Genomic DNA, 23479 nt, shown 5'->3' on the forward strand with positions numbered 1-23479 from the left:
AAATGTTATTTTATGTGAAATATCATGAATTGGTCCCCTTCTCCCAGAACAGTGTCATACAACTTTACTTTTACTTTATTTTTCTAGATAGCATATGGATTGAGAACCCTTTAACAGACATAGCAGGTAGAAAAGGGGCATCCAAGGCTTAAAAGGCAGTAGTTGTAGTTAGCCCACCCACTATTATTAGTCAAAAAAAGTAGTGGTACTAATTGAATAAGGAATATGAAATTAACTCCACAACAAGTTTAACTTAATTAATAACTGAAACTTTTATATATTTTTTAGAAGAAATAAACACTAGCTATAAACTCAATGAATAAGTTGCCGATCAAATTGTAGGTTTGATTGATTGATTAAATACTAATAAATTTTGACTCGCAAAATATTAGGATTGACAAGACATAAAAATATAGTTGCATATATAACATTTTATATCATATTTAAAAAATTGAATAACACCTTTTTTTTCATATGAAATAATTTCAAATTTTAATATAGAAATATCAACCCCTTTCCTCCGTCCGTATGAAAATCCTCATGAAAAAATTGACATTTTATCTTCGACTAATATTTTAATATTACAAACATGGGTGTCAAATGTCAATTGATTTTTTTAAAAATAAAATTCTAAACCATGACAGGTCACATAATAACATTTTAACTACCAAAATATATGATATTCTTTGTATCTGTTCCAACAGTGACAACACGAACCGAAAGTACGTACATACATAAAAATTGTCAATTTCGTAAGACGTAACCCTTTTTTCTTATTAACATAGTTTCAATGTGACTGAATCAACCGTTTCCATATCTGCACCCTCACCCACCACCAAGTAAATACAAAGGAAGGTGCAAAAAAAGGTAACATTAAGTGGCACTGGCATCATATATACAATAATGACCAGTGATTATTGAGATCCTTAATCCCATGGACAAGCAAGCATTCGTAATAGTTTTTTTTTTCAATTTAAATAAGATTATCTTTGATAAAAGATATTAATCATCTCTTAAAAAATAAGAGTAAGTGCATGTTTTTTTAATTCTTTGTGGTCCACAAAATGTTGTTATGCAACCACCATGCACCCCACTAGCCCCACTAACCTTTAATTACATTGTATTCCTTTAAGGGCAAGCCAGAGGATTGAGAAGACTGTTTCACAAAACTATATCATGTTCATATCCACAGTGAGTGATTGTGTTAGGGAGAGGAAAAGGACTAGAGTCTAATTTTGAAGGTGTGTATTACACACAACAGGGTACCCTATCCCTTTCTATGAGTCATTATTTCATAATATGTAATAAGTTGCACCTAATAAGTGTTAGTAATGCTGCATTAGACATAGAATTAGATTCCATGTCTGTGGTCCCAAAGATGTGACCCTTGAAACCTTTTGTGATTACTCAAAACAAAAACAGTATCGATGGCTCCAATAGATTCCAGAACTCTGATACAACCACTGCATGTAAGAACAAAAATATGAGACTCATAATAACTGATTGCTTCTTGATATTTTATATATTCAATCGATTTTTATTTATGACTAACGATCGACCATGAATGCGTCACAAAAAGTACAACTACAAAGGAATGAAAATTGCAACACTTTTTTTTTATTGTTATAATTTGATTGTCATTAATTGTGGAAACCATGCCTAATATTAATTGAAGTGTCACTGCATGCAAGGTATGACATGGTGCAAGGAGCATGCATACCTTTTGTCTCGTACAGGCATGGATTGGACAATAAATCACCTTCAAAGTTTGGGGGTGGAAAAAGAGATGTGGGCCCAATGAACTATTTCTAGGCCCAACTGCTTCTCACGTGCTGCATAGACCCAAAACTAATCTACATGCCTCACACCTATAAAAACCTGCCCCCACTTTTCTACAATATAAGCAGTGTTGTTTTTACATAGATACTACATTGAAGGTGCCAAGGTGACATCGGGTTAGGTGATTTTGATTAAAATTAAAATGAGTTTGAAGTGAATTTATTCATAATTAAATATTTTAGTCTACAAATATGTTTTTAATAAACTTAGTATGGAACTCCTAACTTAAATGTTATATGATTTTGCTTTTACTTAAAAGTGCTTTTAGAGACAAATTTAATTTTATATATCGAAATCGAGGTCGTAACCATAATTAATCATAATAATTTTTTTTTATAAAATATGATTCAGTTGCCTAGGCAGAGCCATAGTATTAGACTGGATGTCTTACGATATGTTTGGTTTGTATTTTTATTTTCTGTTTTTATTTTTGTTTTCACTTTTTAAAATTTGTTTTTATTTTTAAAAGATTAGAATTCTGAAAACATGTTTGATTTAACTTCCTATTTTCTGTTTTCATGAAATAAAAATACTGAAGATTTATGATATATTTACTTCTTGTCTTTTTGTATTTTTAGATTTGCTTAAAATTAGATTCATTGTCACCGTAATTTCATTTTACCCAAAATGAGATTTCTGTTCTCGAAAACGAGAATGTATTGTTTTCATTTTCTGGTTATTTCCTATTTTCATTTCCAATGAAAATATTTTCAAAAATCCAACCAAATACATGTTCATCACCATTTTTTATTTTCAATGAAAATGAAAATAAAAAACAATCAAACCAAACACTCTCTTTGACATTTTCTTCTACTTGAAATGATGTTTGGCTGTGAAATTCAACGACACGCATAACTCGAGATTATGAAGACAAAACATGCGACGCTAATTTGCGGTTAGATAAATTAAGGTAGAATATAATGAAGGTTTGGAAGGAATTTAATCAGGAATTAGGTGGCTTTTAAATTAAGTAATCAAAGTGTGGAAGTGTTAATTTACCATTGATAGAAGGAGAGATGAAAGGACACCAAAAAATAAATTTTACCAGCTCTATGATGATAACATTATATTTCTTTTGAGATTATCTAACAAGATATAATTTTTCTATTTTTTTTTCAGACGCGTGATGGTCAATTTTAAAACTTGAATCACTAAAAAAATTCTAATTATTTTGGTCTTTAAGATTATAAAATTTTATTTACTTTTATTTTGTTCGATGTAAAACGATAATGAAAAAAATAAAAATGATTCAAATAAGTATTTTATTTATATATAATTGAGAACTAAAAAGAAGACTGTCAGTATAAAGTTAAAAATTAAAGTGGTTCCAAATTTATAATTGTAAGAAAGAATTTATTTTATTATTAGTGTCGTAGTGGAGTTAGTGGTTAGGTTTACTGAATTTTTCATTTTAAAGTGTCATAGTTAATGGAAGAAATTAAAATATAAACAGCCCGTCAAGCATTATGCAGCCTGTAAACCAAATGAAATGAATAAAAATATTTAATAGTGTATTTGAGAATTTCGCTCTACCTAAAACATTTTTTGGCTCCTATTTTTGCAATCTAATAATTCATGAATACACTATGAACGAATATGTAATAAATAAGTAAATACACAATCACAAGTTCACATGCTATTTATATTAATTACTTGAACTAAATTACAACTGTAAATCTCATAGACATGATTACTTTTCATTGCACCATCAAAGTGGTGTGATCAATGGAAATGATGAACTCAAATTTAAGAAAAATTAAATATTTGTAAATGAAAAAAATATGTTGCTCATGCATTCTTTTTTATTGTTGATTTATGAGACTCACTAGATCTTATATTTATTATTTAATAAATTTTACATGAAATTTATTTAATAATAAATAGTGTTATAAAAAGTTTAAAAAAACTTCGTATCCCATTATCCAGAGGCGCTTCGGTATGCGAAGGTATGGGGAGAGATATTGTACGCAGCCTTACCCTTGCATATGCAAAGAGGCTGTTTCCGGATTCGAACCCATGACCAACAAGTCACCAAGGCACAACTTTACCGTTGTACCAGAGTTATAAAAAGTTTGTAAAAAAATATATGTATATATAGACCTTTGCATTTGCTTTAAAAATCATTAACTAATGAAGTGAAAGTAATTAAATAAAGTACTAATTAATTTTAAAATTTTATAGAGTAATGTAATCATTTCATAATTTCTAATTCCGTTATTCGAGTAGTAAAACCCTCCCTCTCTCTCTCACCAATTAAAAGGTATTAGGTGCAACGCATGAAATTGGCAGTGTGAAATAACGATAAGAAATTTGTGATAGATCCCAATTATCAATTTAAAAATTAGAATAGATAGGGAAATATAAATATATATTTCCATTCTTTCGTTTAATTTGTTCTGTTTTTAAAAGTTAGTATGTTACCATCTAATTTGAATTTTATGATTCTGCCACCTACCTATCTTATTGTTTTTTCTTTTTGGATATGATTAAGTGGCATAATGATAATATTCTATAATACGTTCTGCCACTTAACGACCAAAAAATATTTTAAAATAAAATATTTACATAATCTTTTCAAATCATGTCATTTACATCTACCCTTTAATTCTGAAATACACATTTTATTTTACTAGAGAGAACCTAAAGTTGCAGTACAAAAAGAGGATCTAAAGATGAATCAATGACTAATTGATAGGTAGAATTTTCTGTAATTATATTAAATTGAACTAAATTAATTGTGACATTTGACGGTTTAAGCGATTGTATCTAAAATATTATCTAATTAATTAGTAATAATTATACTAATAAGATGTCAAAATTAAAGTCAATAATATTTTAAGAGAAAACACCCGTTGTCATGCCAACAAACCATTTATGATCCTTTTACAATAAAATAAAATTATCTGACGTGACATCATATTCTCTCTATGTCTATTATATATTGATCTCGTGACATCTTATATTTTTAGTGCTTCATAAAAAGTTGACTTCTGCAATATAGTTGGGTCGCAACCAAATTTGTCATGCTCTTGACATGCAGTTTTTTCAATCTAATTTGTAAAAAAAAGTTTTCATATGATATAGCATCACTTTAATATTTAATTACAATACTCTTCATGAAGTAATGACTTAGCTAAAACCTTTTGTGTTTAATAATATTCTAAGACGCACTTTCTGATCAAAACAAAAAATAAGAAATACAGAAGTGTTTTCTGATCAAAATAAAAAATCCACTATAAATTTCTATATGATAAAAGATACCCATGTAAATAATCTCAAACTATATACAGAAGTGCTTTCTGATCAAAATAAAAAATAAAAAAAATACAAAAGTGTTTTATTAAATTTTGCCTTTAAAGCTTTGGCACGATGATGTGCAAACTTAGATTTAAGAACTTCATCATTATGATTATCATAATGGCGAAGACGACGAAAGTCATCGGGTAAAAAAAGAGGCTCAATCATTCTATATATACACACACTGTTAATTAAAAATTATAGTAAATATACTTTTTAAAATAATTATTATAAAAATAATAATTTCAATTATGTAACAATTTAAAAATGGATAAGAATGGGGAAAAAATTTGTGAACACTGTTCAAAATTTGCTAGATGATTTTTTTTTATAACAAATTGGTTATTAGGAATCTTGTTTGAATTGGAAGATATGAGACCGGCATTCCTTTATTTTATTTTTTCAATTTATTGCATAATAATTCATTTTCTATAAAATTTACTCAGCACTTTATTATTATTATTTGCAAATTGTACGTATGATAGTAATATTGTTATATGATTGTTTACTCTTATTGTCTTAGGTGTAGACATGATTTCGTGTCTTCACTTTTAAACAGAATCATTTAACTTTAAAGGAAAAAAATTACAGTTTTTTTATACTCTTCTTTCTTGTTGCATTTCATTATGATATTGTCTTGTAATCAATCACAGGTCTACCTCTAACATATTCGGTTAAAAGTGGCCAACACTACAATCCATGAAGATATTGATAAAAAACTATGAAGTCATTATAACTATAGTTATTAATTATAAAGTGCAGTCATGGATTTAAAGAAGTCCAATTTTCTTTTTTATATATAAAATATATCAAAGGAGAGATTTAAAAAAAAAAATTGATTAAAAGATTTAAAAGGAGGAAGAGTAAAAGTAAGGGAACTAAATTTAACCTTCCATCTTTGTCTTTCTTTTAATATTGGAGAAGAAACCTCTGGTAACTTTTTTTTTTAATTTATTTTTTGTCTAGATAAACTAATTTACGTTGTATTTTTTTTTCTACACCAATTAGGGGTATGATTTTGCCGTTTGGAGATTTATTTTGGTCTGGTGCTCTCAAGTGTGTCGTGGTTATTGTCTTATTTTCACATGTAAATATTTTCTTTTTGTTTCTTTTTTAGGCTTGTGTTCTTTGGACTCTGTTGTGGAAAAATATTGTGTAGAATTGAGAATAGACATTATTTGTAAAATTAAAATAAAATAAATAAATCACACATTTAAGTTTAATTTTCAAATGATACACGTTTAAATTTAAGTTGAATTGATGCACGTTATCATTATATTGATAACATTTTATGTTTTGGAAAATGTTGACTATGACAACTTAGTAGTTAACCCCAAAATTTTAATTTTTTTAGATATATTTTAATTAAAAAACAGTTAATTTGAGTATCATGTTCCGTTAATCTTATATTCCTGAAAAATGTTAGTATGACTAGGGTGTTCATATTGATTTGATTTTTTAGATAAAAAATAATTCAAATCAAATATAAAATAAAAATATGATTCGATTTAAATATAATATTAAATATGAAACAAACCAAATTAATTTTTTATGGTTTAATTTTGTTTGGTTTCATAATTTTTTAATTTTATTATTATAATTTAAATCTATCAACTAGAAACTTACATAATTATTATATAATTTTAAAAATAAATTTTATTTAACATATTTTAGCTAAAAATTATTATCTTCATTTCTATTTAGCATAAATATAAAATAATATTAGTAAATAATATTATCACTTCATATTTAATATTTTTTTTAATAATATTAGTACATCTTTATTAACATATAAAAATAAAATATACATCTTGATTATAAAATAAATAAAAAATAAATTATTTATTTATTTATTATTAATTATCACAATAAAAATCAATATAATTAGAATATACTATTTGTTCAATTTGATTTAATTTTTTATAATAAGATTTTAAAATCTAACCGAACTACAAAAATTATACAATTTTTTAGATTTTTATTTTTTTTATCAGTTTGACTGTCTACAAAAGGTTTTGGTTTGGTTTCCAACGTCCCTGAGTATGAGAACTCCAGCAATTCCCAAGTTCAAGAGAAATTAAGTAATGCCTTGCGTTTTAAAATAATTAAATAAAAAAATCAATCCATAATCTTTGCCAAAAAACGAAGTGATTTTAAATTTTCCATTCTATCCAAAGATATGTAAAAGCAAGAGTAATTCAATGTCAAGTTCAAAAATAATTTTAAAAACTTGATTTCCTCTTAAAATAAAAATATATATATTTCTTGTATGAAATGAAAATTATAGAAATTAAAAAAAATCCATATACTTTTTGTGTGTGTATATATATATATATATATTAAAAAAATTATTGTTTTCTTACGAATACAAAATTTACTGTTTACAAGCAAAAGAGTAAAACAAAATCATTATTTTACATTTTCAGTTATAGATAATCATTTCTAAAATAGATATATATATTAAGAATAATTTCTCATTTTTCGTTTTAATGGATTTGTTGATCCCCTCCCCCGGTTAAATAAACTTTATTGGCAACTCCTTTCTCATTAATTTGTTTTTAATATCTGGTTTGTTGCTCCATCACGATTACCTTCCATTTTCCTTCTTTGAACTAAACAACACTATTAAAGTCACAATCTGTTTCTACCATAATGAACCGTCATCAAATTATCATTCAAATTGGAAAATGAAAAGACAGATAGAAAAAATAAAACTTCTTTTTTAACTGTAATGAAAAATTAAGTAAGGAAGACTGACAAACATGATCACATTAGACATATAATATTCTTTTTTCTATCCTCTCGTGAAAAATCAATAAGCAAAAGCATTTAACATATTTTTATTAAAAAAGAAAAAAGAAAAGTAATACTTCCTCCTTATATCTCAATAATAATAGAAAAAACATTACATTTTTAGTTTTTATTTTTATGTGATCGATACAAATATTTATTAATTTTATTGATAACTAATTTATATATATATATATATATTATAAATTTCTAATCCGTTATTACATTTTGAGGTTAACATGCATGTATTGTCCAATATTATCCTGAGCAAAAATATTTATAGTACTAACTAATAAAAAATTGATATGATTTTTAGGACATAATTATTTACTCAAACTACTCTTGTAGTATATTATTATCTTTATTTTGCCTATATTTTCACCCGAATCCAAAGTCCAAACCACAAGAGACAGAAATTCAGCACAGAAGAGGAGTATTCTATCCATATATGGATGTGTGTGCAAAGCATCTCTGCAGGTGATGACTTTGATGCTGAAATTGAAAACACAACAGAAAATGGTGACACCCCAAAAACACAGACATTTTTTTTCTACGTAGAATTTGACAAAAGCTCATCGTATATGGGCCCGCACCTCTAGTATACTGTCCCAACTCTCACGTATTCTTCTTCCTCTTCTGCCACACAACAAACAGCAACACCAACAACAACAACGTTGTAAAAGTTCTCCCCTTTCACTTTCTCACGATCCCATAGTAACCTTCTCTCTCTTCTTTCTGCCACTTTTTCTCAGTCTTTAATGGCTGCCCGCATAAAAATTCCGCGTTAAACAATCGTGGGTCGGTGCAAGTTAGCATTTTTCTTATCTTTTGGGTTGTCAAAAAGAAACCCAATAGGAAAAGTCTTGTTCTTTTTCTTTTGGGGTGGTCTTTTTTTCTTTTGGTAAAATTTGATGCCAGTTTCACCCCCCCCCCCCCCCCCCCCCCCCCCCCCAAAAAAAAAACATTGTTCTGTGAGAATATAGTGTTCACAAGGCATTTTTTCTATCTACCTATATGTGTCTTGGTGAAACTGAGGCTGAGGGAGAGTTTGGTGATACAGATTGTTTTTTTTTTTGTTTTGTTGTAGAGTTTCAGTGAGAATGGTGTGCAAGAGTTCACAGTTGAGTGGGAATGTCTTGGGAAACACCTCTATGATGATGTGTTGTTGTTGTTGCTAAATTATTGGGGAACTAATTGGATGTTTCTTCTGTGGTGAAAGAAGATAAATGCACTGTTGATTTCATTCATGGTTCTGTTATGCAGAAATTATGGAGTTCTGTTTCAATTGGTGATTGTGACATTTGGATTTGACAGTGCTGGGACCAAGCTTTTGTGTGTGTGAAGCTTTTTTTATGTTATTATCAAATTTTTTCATTACGTTTAATCATTCAACTTTCTTTTTCCCATATTGGAAGAAAGGGGGGATTCACTGAATAATGGTGGCTAGGTGTCTCAATTGCTTGCCCTTTTTTCTTTGATGGGAAGAGTGGACTGCAATTTTCAGCTTTTTGCTGTGGAACATGTTCTGGTTATGGTCTGTGCATGAAGAAAGAAGGCATTGATACCTTTCCCTCCAAAGAAATCTTATATTGCTTCTCTGAGATTCACTCGGTTAGGAAACTTGGGGGAGTGAAATTGGAATTCTTAAATGCTTTGAGAGTGAACTCACCAAGCTGCATCTCAGCCTTATGCTCCTTCAACATGTTGAGTAAGAAAAATCCCGGACTATAGGTACTTGGTTCAATCAATCATATTTTCCTATAACTCTTTTTAGCTTTTTCTTACATGCCTGAATGCCTAACCACTCAATTAAGTTGCATCTTATTCCGTTTTCAGTAGAAAGCAGATTTTTGTGCTCTGAGGAGTTGATGATTCAGATGATCAGCTGTGTAACTGAGTTTCTTTTTCTTCTTTTTTTTTGGTGAATCTGTGTGACTGAGTTTAGTCACGGTGAATAATATCCCTGAGAATTTGATCTTTTAATTGAATCCATTGGTATTGTATGATCCATATAAGACTTACGATCCATATAGCTGACCTTACCTAATAGGATATAAGACTTACGTTGTTGTCGTTGCTGTTGCTGCTGCTGCTGTTGTTGTTGTTGTTGTTGTGTGTCTGAGTTTAAATCCTTTAATCATGTGAACAGGTTGATATGTTTCTTGCATGAGTTGATTTGAACAAACTTGTTAGCATCAAGAGATTAGTCTGGCCTACAGATATTTAGCATACACTATCTTTCCCTTGTTAGGGTGTTGTACACTAACCATGACTTTGAACAGCATTTATTGACTTCCTGTTTTTGTCCATCAATCAGGTTGTGCAAGATTACAGTGAGAGGAGTTTTGTATGAGCATAGGCAACATAAGGTCAATATTACCTTATTAGCATCCTGAGAAAAGGGAAAAAAGGAAAAACGGAAGTCAACTGTGCCAATCAATCATTATGGCAAAGAGGTGCCAAAGATTCCCTGTGAATTATGAGAAAGATCAGTCAGGATGTATGTGGGGTTTTATTAGTATATTTGACTTTCGTCATGCCCGCTTTACTCGGAAGTTGATTGCGGATAGGAGGCATGGCAGCAAGCATGCTGTTGGTAAGAAATGTTTTAACATCTAAATTTGTACTTCTGAAATTGACCACTTTGCATTTGTGTGTATATCTATATATCCACAGGAAGGGTATCTTTATGCTAAATATAGTATAACAAAATGTGTTTGTGATAAATAATTTGGAATGAAAAAAATTGGAATATACTTCTGTGCTATTTTATATATCTTTTCTATGGTCATGTTTACTTTTAGAAGCAATGCTGTTGCAAATGTTTTCTATCAGTAAATGTTTTACAATGTTTTTTAGTACAAATCTGTCATCATAGTATGCTTTCCTTGTGTATAGTTATCAACTTATCATGTAATATTTTGTAGTTCAACTGTCCTGCATTTGCGGAAAAGAATCACAATAATCTTTGAATTTCATTTTGTTTTCTGCAGGTGCTGCACTTACCAAGAACAAGTTTGAAGTGTTGAGCAATTTGGATGAAGAATATGAAGGCAATTTTGTAAGTCTGTCCATCCATATACTTTTGCAAATCTTTTTTTTTTCTTTTTCTCAACCAAAAAGTTGAAGTTTGATTACAATAAAATTGGCAAAATTCTAAAGTAACATTAGGTTATTTGCCATGTGCTAACAGTATGTCTCGTCTATATCATCTATGTTTCAGGACAGAGGAGAGAGTAAGAGACTAACACTGACAAATGATGCAGATAAGCTTAGTGTGAAGAAACTCATAGAAGAAGAGATGATCATTGACCAGGATGAAATAAAGGACCAAGGTAATGCTGAAGTAGAATCAAAGCAATCCAGATTAGGGCATGAAGGCCCCCCAAAGACAGATTCCAAAAGAAAAAAGAAATCTCGCAAGAAAAGCCGTGATATGGATAGCCATGATTTGAATTCAGATGCAACCTTGAAATCTGAATTTTCACATAAACCGCATTCAAGACAACAGTCAAAAGATAATCTAGATTTGAACAAAATAATGGATGATTTTTGTCATGTTGAAGCTGCTTGTTCCATGATGAATGATGATCATGGCAAAATTGATGAACAGTCAAACCAAAAGCATGTTATCTCTGAAAACCTAGCTAATGCAATCCATGAATTTGCAAATCAGATGAGATTGAATGGGAAAGATCTGCCTGAAGATGGACAATTGCTTAGCTCACATGAACTCATGGAAGCACTTCAGGTTATAAGTTCAGATAAGCAATTGTTTCTTAGACTTCTACAAGACCCTAATTCACACTTATTGAAATACATTCAGGAGTTGGAAAATGCTCAAGGGAGAGGTGGCAAAGAATGCAGTTCAGTTACCAGCTCCAACTGCTCTGAACATGAACTTGTTAAACTGAAACAAACTAGGGAGACTGCCAACCGCAAGCATCGTAACTTTTTCAGGAAAAGGGTGAAGTCTCAACCAAAAGATTCAACAAATGAAAATGAGAAAACTGAATTTTCAAATAGAATTGTCATTTTGAAACCTGCCCTAACAGGCATGCAAATTTCTGAAAGTGGAAACAACCTTGCCTCAACGCTAAATTCTCATGACATCGCCCAGTACAAAAATCCTTCAGTGAGAGTTGGTTCACATTTTTCTCTTACAGAGATAAAAAGGAAATTGAAATGTGCTATGGGAAAGGAGAGGCATGGAAACCCTGAATTGATCCCACGCAAACTCCCCGTTGAACGTCAAAATAAGCTGCCAAGAGGAAAATGCAAAGATAATGCTGGAATGAGATCTCCTAATAAAGACCATTTCTTCATTGAAAAAATTACAAGACCAATGTTTAATGTAGTGAAAGGAAACAAGACCGGTACAATGAAAGACTCTGAATTGAATGTGGAACATGAAAGTGGTATTCCCAATCAAAGTGTTTCTAACATATATATTGAGGCTAGGAAACATCTGTGTGAGATGCTAGATAATGCTGATGAGAACACAAACATTTCAAGCAGGCAGATGCCCAAAACCCTTGGGAGAATACTTTCTCTTCCCGAGTACAACTTTTCAAGTCCTGGAAGGGATTTAGAGCATCATTCCGTGACTGCACAGGCAAGATTTTCTTCCTCAGACAAAACTAGGGAGGTTAGTGAGGATAAGTTGTCCCCCAAACCAGCAACACGTATTGGTCTTCCAGATCAGGAAATTAACAATTCAGAGAAGCAGTCAAGCATTTGTGATGAAAGATCTGACAATAAAGTTCAAGAAATTAAGTTGGTGTCGAATCTCTCCCATGATGTTAATCATGTCAATACATCTGAAGCCTGTTATCCTGTTAGAGATGAGATAGTTACTGAAGGTACCATGTTCAACTTCAAAGTACATGACTTAAGTTGTAGATGCTATGATAAACTTTGGAGTGTATGCTTGTTTATATATATATATATATATATTTCATCTTTATCATTTCTTAATTTTTATGCAGGTAATGTAGAATCTACAAAAGAGAAAAATGATTTGGAATCGTCTTTGGATCCAAATGGTTTCATCATAGGAAAGGACCAAAATATTGATATCTCAGAAATTCCTGATGGTGCAGGATGTTCTGAATGTTTGAATCAGGTAATGTTACTACATTATATTTTTAACTATAATTGATTTAGGGATAAATTTGCTAGAAATATAATCAAAGTGAGTTATATAATGGCTCCTGAAGATTTCTTCCACAGCCCCAATATCTGTAAGATTTTATCTGAAGTCTAAACTCTCATTAGATTCTTCTACAGGACATACCAGAAGAGAACCAATCATCATCTCTACTGTCATCTCCTCAATCTTCCATCACTAAGAAAATTGAAGAGCTAGAAAATGGTACAGATGTATCTGGGCGACCGAGTCCTGTATCTGTTCTTGATACATCATTTTCAGATGATGACTTTGGCCCTGGGCACTCCAGATATCAACCTGGTAAACATTCCTGCACTAGAACCTTGAGGGGCATCTCTGGCTATGTTCTTAAAAGTGAAAACCATTTTTTAGAAACAAGACCTAGAAACTTTTATGTTGCAGTTGTCTATTTTCTCTAAAACTCTAAACTAAAAGTAGAAATAAAAACAGCATACTGGTTACTGGGGTTCTGTAAATCATACTTCATCCAGAAATAGTTTCAGTCTCGGATATTTGTTTGGTTTTACATTCTTGTCCTTTTTATTCCCTACAGATGAACGAAGCTGGAACTGTTTTTGAGCAACCAACTAACCCTTTTTATTTTTCTTATTAATTTTAATTACTTTCAGTTAAATTACCAGTACAACCTCTACAAATTAAATTTGAAGAGCACGACTCTTCACCTGCAGAACAATTTGATAGAAGAAAATATTGTTTTGAAGAAAGTGAATTGATATATGACTACATCAAAGCTGTCTTGCATGCCTCTGGCTTAACTACAGATCAGTTGTTGATGAAATGCCTTTCCTCAGACAAGATACTGGATCCTTCCTTGTTTGATCAGGTAGAGCTCTTCTCGAACCTGCTTTGCAACAATCAGAAGCTCCTATTTGACTCTATCAATGAAGTTCTCATGGAGATTTGTCAGCATTACTTTGGGGCCTCACCTTGGGTTTCGTTTGTAAATCCTAGCACAAGGCTAACTCCAAGTATGAAAAGGGTTACTTTAAAGGTCTGGGAAGGAGTGTGCTGGCATATGCTTCCCTTGCCCCCACCACGCACTTTAGAGCAAATTGTTAGGAAAGACATGGCAAGAAGGGGGACATGGATGGACCTTGGACTTGACACGGAAACAATTGGTTTTGAGATGGGTGAGGCCATTCTTGCTGAACTGATGGAAGACACCATTTTGAGCCTTGTGATTGAAAGTCCAGAAAGTAAATGTTTCTCTGCTTCAATTTGAGTTGAAGAACAATGAGAGCAGCTTCCACTTAAAAGACAACTCACTGCCTTTTGATCATGCAAGATGTTAAAGGAATTCACATGTGTGAGGTGGAAGGAAAGTAGAGAGGTGATGAAAATTGATCAGGAAGAATAATGGAGAGTTATAGACTTCTTTAAAGCATATACATGGACCTTGGTAATGTTTCTTTTCACCCTACCTGACTATTTTGATATTGGATAGTATAATGTGAGTGAGATTGAGGATACTCAAATAAGTCACAAGAAGTAAATTTTGATATTGGATAGTATAATGTGGAAAAAAAATTAAGCTTGTTTACAATGACAAACAGACAAAGCGACAGTTCTATTCGGTGTGTGACTCACTTCACCCAGTGAAGGCCAAAGGTGTTTGATTGTAGATTTTGTAAAGTTTGATTTGCTGATCCCATTAGATGGTGTGTTGTAATTTTGTTTGTATCATCCTTTGTATACTTGCTTTTTGGTTAACCTATATTGATTTCACAAAGTTTGGAAATAATGTACACTCAGCTTTCTGTGGTTTCGAAGGGAAGAACTGAGCAGAAATATGAATGACAAGTTGACAATAAAGAAACTAGGAAGCTGCAGCATGCTTTAAAACTCTCCGTGTGAATTACTACTATTGTTCTTGGTTTTGCTTCTTTTCCTGGCTGAGACCTTTCTAAAAGAGATGTCCAATATCATGGACATTTAAAACTTAAGCAATTATCAACAAATAGAAATAGCTGTAATTGTTATTTAACTGAATTTCAATATTAGAAAGGAATTTGAACATACATGTCAACTTGTCAAGTAGTTTTATTAATTTGAATTTCACTATTTAAGTGTACTGTACATCTAATGCAAATAATGCTTCATTAGTGTTTTGCATATTTTAGGAGTATATGTAATCCAAAATGTTAAGAAATGCTAATTGAACGTTTTAAATTAAATTATATACGTTCCAAATATGCACTGCAGATTAAGTCAACAATCTTCTAATGTCTTGATTCAAAACACTCGTTAGATTGCAAAATTGTTGGAATTTTACAAACGTTTTTATAAAGTCAAATTAAGTCCTCAATTAAAAGGACCAATTCACAACGGGCATAGTTTAGATAGACTTAATATTATATATGCTAGACATAAATTGAAGGATCATCATTTAAAATGTAAAATGGTTGTTTTGAACAAATGTTCATTCAGTTAATAAATAAACAAATTGTGTGACAATATGTAATTAGCCAAGTCACTATAACTCATAAAACAACACAAATATTCATCTAGTATTTAATGTAAAAAAATGTGGATGGGAATAGAATAGGCCATAAACTAGTAAAATTATCTTTTTTTCCTCAAGTACATAACTATGTTCGATGATATTCCCATGTATTACACTTGGTTGAAGGAAAAATTCCTGCAAGGCAAATGCAAACTATGTGATAATTTACAGCCTTACAGAAAAAAATAACTCATTATTAAATGTCACTTCTGCTTCTTATTTCGCAACATAGACGAGATCAAAGGAGCTGTTGCCTTCCTCTTGGTAAATGCATTAGCTCTGCTATCTAAGTCTTCATTGTCTTCATCGTCATCTAAAGCATCTCTTGCAATTGTGGCAGACTCTTTAGCAATATTAGCTGCTTTTCTTTTTTCAGCATTCAACTTGGCATACAATTTCCTTTCAACAGGGTCATCTGAAGGCACAAATTTTGATTGGCGTGAAACTTTTGCACCTAGACCAAGCCTACAAAGTTGTGTGATGGCACAACATGAGCAATAATTACCATGGCAAACAAACAAGTAACGGGCCAGTTTAGGTGTAAGCTTTCCTAGAAGCAATTGTATGAAAAGAAAATAAAAAGAAAAAAAATAAAGTGAGCTTCTCCATTAGCTAATTTGTAGAAGTTCTCTCATATGCTTCTCTAAAAGATGAGAGGACATCTATAAACTAGCTAATGGAGAGCTAATTTTATAAAAATAGATTTGCTAAAGAAAAATGAACAAACTATTGGTGGCAGATATACTGACCTAGAAGGTCGACCCTCTACATCCGCATTTGTTCTATCATCATCTGCATCTTTGCTCATATTATTTACCCATAACTCTGCCTGCCAATCAGAATGGTTGAAATTTAGGCACCCACAGCAACAAATTCACAATATTTTGATATAAATCAAGTTGAGTAAATCCTTCTGAAAGATGGAAATCACTGGATATGGAATTCTGAAAAATGGAAAAGTACTTTTTAAAAAATATTTTTTAAGAAGCAGATAGGATTTGCATCTAAAGAAAAACAGAAAACTGCTTTAAAAAAAAATAGTTTAGACAAACATAAAATAAAAAAAGCAGAAAATTGCTTATTTTATTAAAAAATAATAGTGTTTTGAAAGATAAGCTTAAAACAAACAGGCCCATAATAAGCTCTAGTCTTTAAACAAACTTAGCAAACACATTTAATAAAATGTTCATTACTGTTAGTGTAATGTAATTAATCTGTATGAATGCACATCAATACCACAAATAATTTGCCATCCATTTGACAACCACAAAATACATAATCCCTACCCTACGCCCACAGCATGAGGGGTAAAAAAATGCTTACCAATTTCAATGCCTTGTCCAACTTAACAATTTGGGGGGCACCGGTTTTCTTTGGTGTTTCTGTGACACTCATTTCAAGCTCTTTGTGCCCTGATAAATTGAAGAGAACGATTATACAATATACACTCATGCTGATATATTCTACATATCTGACAACATAGGAGAATGGTTGATATACATTCCTGCCAATATATTCTAAATATTTGACAACATGATATGTTTCAAAAAATAACTGCTTACCAGACTTACATTTTCTATTCTAACAAATTATATATTCCCTGATTCAACCAGGTCTTAAATTTTATAATTTCAATGACTAGTGGGCAACTTAATGCACAAGGCTCCCACCTAGTGAGATGTGGGGAGGGTAAGGATAACTGTATGTAACCTTGCCCTCCCAACTTAGTGCACAAGTAGGGAGGTTGTTTTCAGGATTTGAAATTGTGACCTCCTTGTCACATTAGGGGGGAGAGAGCATTTTTTAAAAAATCCAAAGCTATTATGTTTAGATGAAATATTTGAGATAACCTCTTAATATTATGAATTGTTCTTTATTCACTAGTAAATAATAAAAAAAAAAACTAACTATAAAAAATTCTAGTGCTTCAGCTTCACACAAAAATATCACGGAAGTACATTGAAGAAACATTCTGCAAGTTGAAAAAAAGACAAATCAAGAATATCTATCTATCAGGGCTCCAGTCCAGGAGGCTTCTGTTTGTCGTGCATACTCACATGGAAACAAGATTGAACACAGAGCAGAGAGCAATTGAGATTTGAGAGATGGATGAAGGAAAGAGGAAAGGAGGAAGCAGCATGTGACAGCTGTTTAGGCTCAGGCTATTGGAAGAAACTAGCAGATGAACAAAGAAAAAAAAATACTAAGCTCTACACATAAAATTTGTGACAGCTGGAGTAAAGCAAAATTTGAACATTTTTTTACATTTTATGTTTGGAAACCGATGTTACCAAACTGCCATGCCTGACCATATAAAATTCTTGTTTTCAAAAATAGTACAAGCATACCAATGAAGTTAGCAACTCTAAATCTACCCTCAACTAACACACACGATCACAGCAATTATACAGGTGGACAAAATAACGATTGAAATTGGAAACTCTATTAAAATGCTTCTAGATATAAAACAACCAAAAAAAGGGAAACCACGCCTATATAAAGTTTTATCGCTTATAAACTTGTGGCCAATAATTTTAGAGTTGCCAGAATCAGAACTTCAAGTCTTGAACCCACATCCAAATTCAAACAGTAATAAATTGTAATATAGAGGCAACAGAAAATTGCAAAATATAACCAAATCATTTTTCAATGCATAACTCCAAAACCCATTGAAAATTTGAAATAAAAATACCCTCACTTTTTAATCATACTTTCCCTGCTCTAACTAACAAGGACACCAAATGAAACTGCTTCAGATGCAAGAGGCAAACAGACAACCCACCACTTGAATCGACCAAAAATCTAAACTTTAACATCAAATCCAAGCTATATACTCTACATGAGGCTGAATACGCAATAGCAATAATCTACGAAATCAAATTTAATGCGCGCTCCGATTGCTATTTTGCTCTTCCCCAACTCCAGAAACGCGTGCGCGAGCTAATTGTGGAGCTGAAAATTGGGAATATTCCAGTACGAGCAAAGCTAGGGTTTTTTATTGGCAATTTGGCGAAACGTAACAAAAGGGGTTTTGTATATATTAATTAATAATGGTGAGATAGTAAAAATTAATGAAAAGGGAGAGTGAGGAGCCATACCCGGAAAGTAAATTTGGGAAATTTGACGGAAAGAAGATACAAAGAAGTCTGTCGTGTTCGCGTGGTGGAGGGTCAGGTGGCCAATGCCGTGTTTGCCTACTGAGAAGAAGATAGCTAACAACTGAGAAAATGTTGGATTTAAATTAATAAGACTTCATTGAGTAAATTTTAAATTTAAGATTAGAGTAATTAGACTTTGTAACATTCTAAAATTTTAATATAATAATATTATTATCAGTTTTACTTTAAAAATTATTAGAACTCCAATGCGAGAGAAAAGAAAAACTCCACAATTAGAACTCCAAAGCACGATCCAAAGCTAGGGTTTTTGAGAACGAAATTCCGGTTACTATTTCGTTCTTCCCCAACTTCGGAAATGCCGGCGCAAGCTAATTGCGGAGCTGAAAATTGGGGATATTCCAGTACAAGCAAAACTAGGGTTTTTGATTCACAATTCGGCGAAACGGAACAAAAGGGGTTTCAGAAAAATCAATATTAGCAACAAAATTAATAATGGGGGAATTGCAATATATTGAAGATTAATGATAGGGGGCATACCTGGGAAGAAAAATTGCAAACTTTGACGGAAAGAGTGAGAAAGTAAGAGAGAGAAACAGAGGAACAAAGTAGAAGAAGAAGGGTCTCTGTAGTGTGGTCGAGGGTTTGACTCTGTGTTTTTTTTATTATTTTTTTTTGTAGTGACGATGATGACTGTGTTGAGTTGGTGGTGTTTTCTGTGAATCGCAATAGAAGAACAGTGAAGATGGAGGAGCTAGTTATAATAATTTTTAGTTAAAGTAACAGTTGTTAAAAAAAAAAAGTGGTGAAAAATATCTATCTCTATTTACTTTGTTTTATTGAAAAAATTAAAATTTGACTTTTTAATAGATAATTAATATTTTAGCATGTCAATATACGTACGAGATAAATATTTATTTTCATATAAAGAAAATTTACAATAAATATTTTCTAATATATAAAATATGTGATAATTAAGATTTATAACAAATCAATATTTGAACATATATATATATATATAAAAATTTTATTTTAAATATATGATATAAGGTAATTTAAAAAACATAAATTAAATTCAATTAAAAAACGATGAAAATATAAAATTAAAAAATATAAGCATTAAGAAAATCAAATATACAAATAAAGACACAAAGAAAGTGATTTAAGATAGTCATTAAAGAAATTTGTCAAACTAGTGATCAAATCAAATTGAATTTAAAATTTAAATTATTATGTATATTTATAAGGGATAAAATTTAAAAAAAAAAGTTTAATAATTGATATTGGGATAAGTCATATATTTCAATCAATGAGAGAGGTAACAATACCTAAAAATACTTCTATATAACACGAAATTGTAAAAACGTTGTCATTAAATACAGTAACTATTTCAACTTATAAAGAAGGATGATTATGTTGCTAAAATATATATGAATGATGAACTATATATTATCATAATATTAATCTTATCTTATAATATTACAATCAAAAGATAAGCTACAAGACAAAATTTTGCTATTGATAAGGAAAGTAATATTTTATTCTTATGATGTAGAAGAGAATACAATGAATTTTCTATTTATCTATCCACTATTGCTCTTGAACCTAATAGTCTTGTCAAAACAAAATTATGAATACTCTTAAGGAAGTGCCACAAGACAAAAAAAAAAAAAAAAACTTCTATTGATAATTTATCTCCACGGTCTCACATAAAAGATGGATGAATTATTTAAATATATGTATTTAACTGTTAACTTGTACATTATGTTAACTATTAATTCAATTAATTCCTTTTTCATCTAAGATGTCAACTAAGTCATTTAAATATGTTTATCATATAAAATATTAAAATTTATTATTTTATTATATTTGAATCTTTATTTTATATCGTTTTTAAGAAAAAATAAAAATAAAAATTATTACCATGCGTGCGTCATTTTAAAAAATATATAAAGATTATTATTGTGCATGTTGTACTCATCTTTATATTATGAAACAAATACTTTAATTATGAACATTAGAATATAACTAAATAATTCATTTTTTATGTCTAAAATTAAATTTTCTAACTAAATAATAATATATCCATTTATTCCTACTTTTTTCATTTTTAAAATATTTTTCTTATACAAAATTTTAAAATGATTCCAATATAAAAAAAATATTATTGTGCATGTTCCATTTAAAAAAATTAAAGTTGAACGCAGTCAATTAAATTTGAATATTAATTTATTGTCGTACAATACTAATTAAGGTTGAAATTTTAATTTAAAATGTTTATTGTAATTTGTTGTTTAGAGAAAAGTTAAAAAAGAGATCAAATGGATACCACTTATATGAGATAGAAACTTTTATATGTTTTCATACATTCATCTTTATGTTGTGAAACAAATATCTTAATTGTGAATATTATATAATAACTAAATAATTTATCTGTATGTTTGAAATGATTTTTTGCTATTAAATACGTATACATGGACAAACGATATATACTTTTTTTATAACTTTTTAATTATTACATTTATAAGTGTATATTTTACACATGGATAATGATTCACATCTAAAATTTTTTATATTGTAAATCAAGCACATGATATATATAATTTTTAAGATAATTAAGATAATACTCAAACTTTTTAAAGATATTATATTTTATGATTGAATAGCAGTGTATAAATTACTTAACCTGACAATACCTACCAATTAAATCCCAGCCCTAAATATATAATCCAACAGGTGATTAGCAACAAAAAAGCCACTTAAATGGAGCCTTTTTTCCTTGAAACTAATCATGTGCCTTATTAAATTGTTTTTATTAAGACCATTGATAAGATTATATTAAAATCAAAAGTTTTGAATAAGTGTAACACTTTTAAAGTTACACGTAACAATCCCTCATATCAAATTACACTAATCCTTAACCCTTCATTTCATTTTAATCTAATGGTCCTACTAAGTTTACATTAGTGAGTCATGTGACAGTTTGATCTTATTTTTGCACACCTAAGAATAACTCTATTCAACCACAACAAGTGAAAATTGATAAATCAAATTTCAACACTCTGTTAGCTCCTCTTCCAACATTTTGAGTATCCTTCTAATTTATACATGGAAATTGAATTCAGTTGCACATAATCACTCCTTAACGCATTGATTCGCACTCAATCTCTAATTTATAAAACATGTGATCACCGTTGATCACTAATTATAATGTGACACCTAAAATAAGGAGAAAATCATTGGACCATGTGAATGATGGGGGGTTTTCATATATTCCTTTCTAGTGATGGTGAGACAACAAAAACATCAAGGAATGTACAGTGTTACTTTGAATCCATATATATCCTCGAATTAAATTATAGCTTGTAATTGAATCAACAAAGTAAAATCAAAGAAATCGTGGTTGAGTATCGCAGTGTTTTACATCCATGAAGGGACAAAAAATTCTACAAATCTAATTAACCTCTTAAATTATTACATTTTTCCCCTTGTTATAAGCTTACTTCACTCGCACTACAAATTTTAGCATTCTTGTGTTGTAATACATACATTAAGTTTTTTTGTCACAATCCGTTGCAAACAATTTCAATATGTTGTACTTTTATTTCACTCACGTTTACAAAGTTTATGCTTGCAATTATAAATATTAGGATTTTTGTGTTCATTGGTAGAGTGACAATTTTATAAAGTTTGAAGTTATTATTATTATTAGAAGTTGAGGAAGAGCACATGTTGTGATGGTATGTGGCTGACACATAATTGGTGAGTATCTGTATGCAACTGTACATGTGAGAAGAACAAAATATTTAATATGGTCGAATTTAAAGTATTAAAGAAATAAAACAATAAAAACTCAAATAAAGAGAAATTTGATAACAAAATTGGATCTTGAGCACCATCTTCGCCTACATCTTAGTCCAAGCATATTTTTTCTTGTACTCACATTTTTTACCTACCTCATAAGAACTCCAATAATGTCTAAAAAAGTCTTAGTTCGGACTTCGGAGCCATTTGAATGAATTGAAATTGCAAGCAAAAAATGATGAATTGAGAAGCAATAAAGCAAAAGAATTGCACCGTATATTATATTTAAATATTAAGGTGAATATTGTCATAAAAATCTGATAATGAGAATTACAATTATTAGAAAATTTATTGTTATCTAACAATCGTTTTAATTTTAAACCAAATTAATGATAGAACAATTTATGAATATTATAATTATAATTGGCATCAATCAATGAAGGTCAACCAAGACATTTGTCCTGATGTTTGCATCAATATTAGAGCTAAAAAACACCTCTGATTTGTTGAGGTTTATGGCCTGGCCCGAGGAAATCTCATAAGTCTCTAGAATGTTTTTAGAGCCTTTATAGAACATGAAGCAATCATAAGGTATGTCATTTTCGGGGCATCCCTACAAATAATCGCCGTGAACTCGCTCTTTTATATTGCCTAACGAATTAATGAAGTGAGCCCTTCATAAACAATCAACAACTAGACAGCACAGGTTTATAAATAATTTTAAAAAATATTTAAATAAATAATTTGATTGATAAATAAAAATTATAAATATAATTATTAATGATATTTTATATCATTGACGGTTAAATGAGTTAAAAAAATTATATATAAATTAAGATAATTTGTATTTATCCTTATATTTATAAGGAAATATTTTAAAATTAGAGTATAATCACTCAACTAAAATTGCGTAACATGAAGATAAAAGTAAGTGTTATG

The 23479-nt window shown here is 30.2% G+C and overlaps 2 protein-coding genes across 6 annotated transcripts; one reads left to right on the forward strand and one right to left on the reverse strand.

The window, feature by feature from the left end:
- Window positions 1-8328: 8328 nt before the first annotated feature.
- LOC114396408 lies at window positions 8329-14972 on the forward strand. Of its 2 annotated transcripts, none has more exons than XM_028358367.1 (7): window positions 8329-9657; window positions 10244-10522; window positions 10920-10987; window positions 11150-12788; window positions 12915-13051; window positions 13204-13396; window positions 13726-14972. In XM_028358367.1, the coding sequence occupies exons 2-7, from the start codon at window positions 10372-10374 to the stop codon at window positions 14337-14339; spliced, it is 2802 nt and encodes a 933-aa protein (XP_028214168.1). In that variant the 5' UTR covers window positions 8329-9657; window positions 10244-10371; the 3' UTR covers window positions 14340-14972. The 2 variants fall into 2 exon arrangements, with proteins under 2 accessions (XP_028214168.1, XP_028214170.1); XM_028358369.1 differs by having other exon boundaries at window positions 8330-9657; window positions 13216-13396.
- Window positions 14973-15605: 633 nt separating this feature from the next.
- LOC114396409 lies at window positions 15606-19470 on the reverse strand. 4 transcript variants are annotated; one of them, XM_028358372.1, is made up of 5 exons: window positions 19277-19470; window positions 18719-18817; window positions 16944-17032; window positions 16370-16449; window positions 15606-16085 (listed from the first exon to the last, which is right to left on the reverse strand). In XM_028358372.1, exons 3-5 carry the CDS (start codon window positions 17013-17015, stop codon window positions 15824-15826), a joined length of 414 nt encoding a protein of 137 aa, XP_028214173.1. In that variant the 5' UTR covers window positions 17016-17032; window positions 18719-18817; window positions 19277-19470; the 3' UTR covers window positions 15606-15823. The 4 variants fall into 4 exon arrangements, with proteins under 4 accessions (XP_028214173.1, XP_028214172.1, XP_028214174.1 ...); XM_028358371.1 differs by having other exon boundaries at window positions 18719-18839; XM_028358373.1 differs by lacking the exon at window positions 18719-18817.
- Window positions 19471-23479: the final 4009 nt, after the last annotated feature.

Source organism: Glycine soja, chromosome 18 (assembly GCF_004193775.1).
Source record: "Glycine soja cultivar W05 chromosome 18, ASM419377v2, whole genome shotgun sequence".
In the NCBI taxonomy this organism is placed as follows: domain Eukaryota; kingdom Viridiplantae; phylum Streptophyta; class Magnoliopsida; order Fabales; family Fabaceae; genus Glycine; species Glycine soja.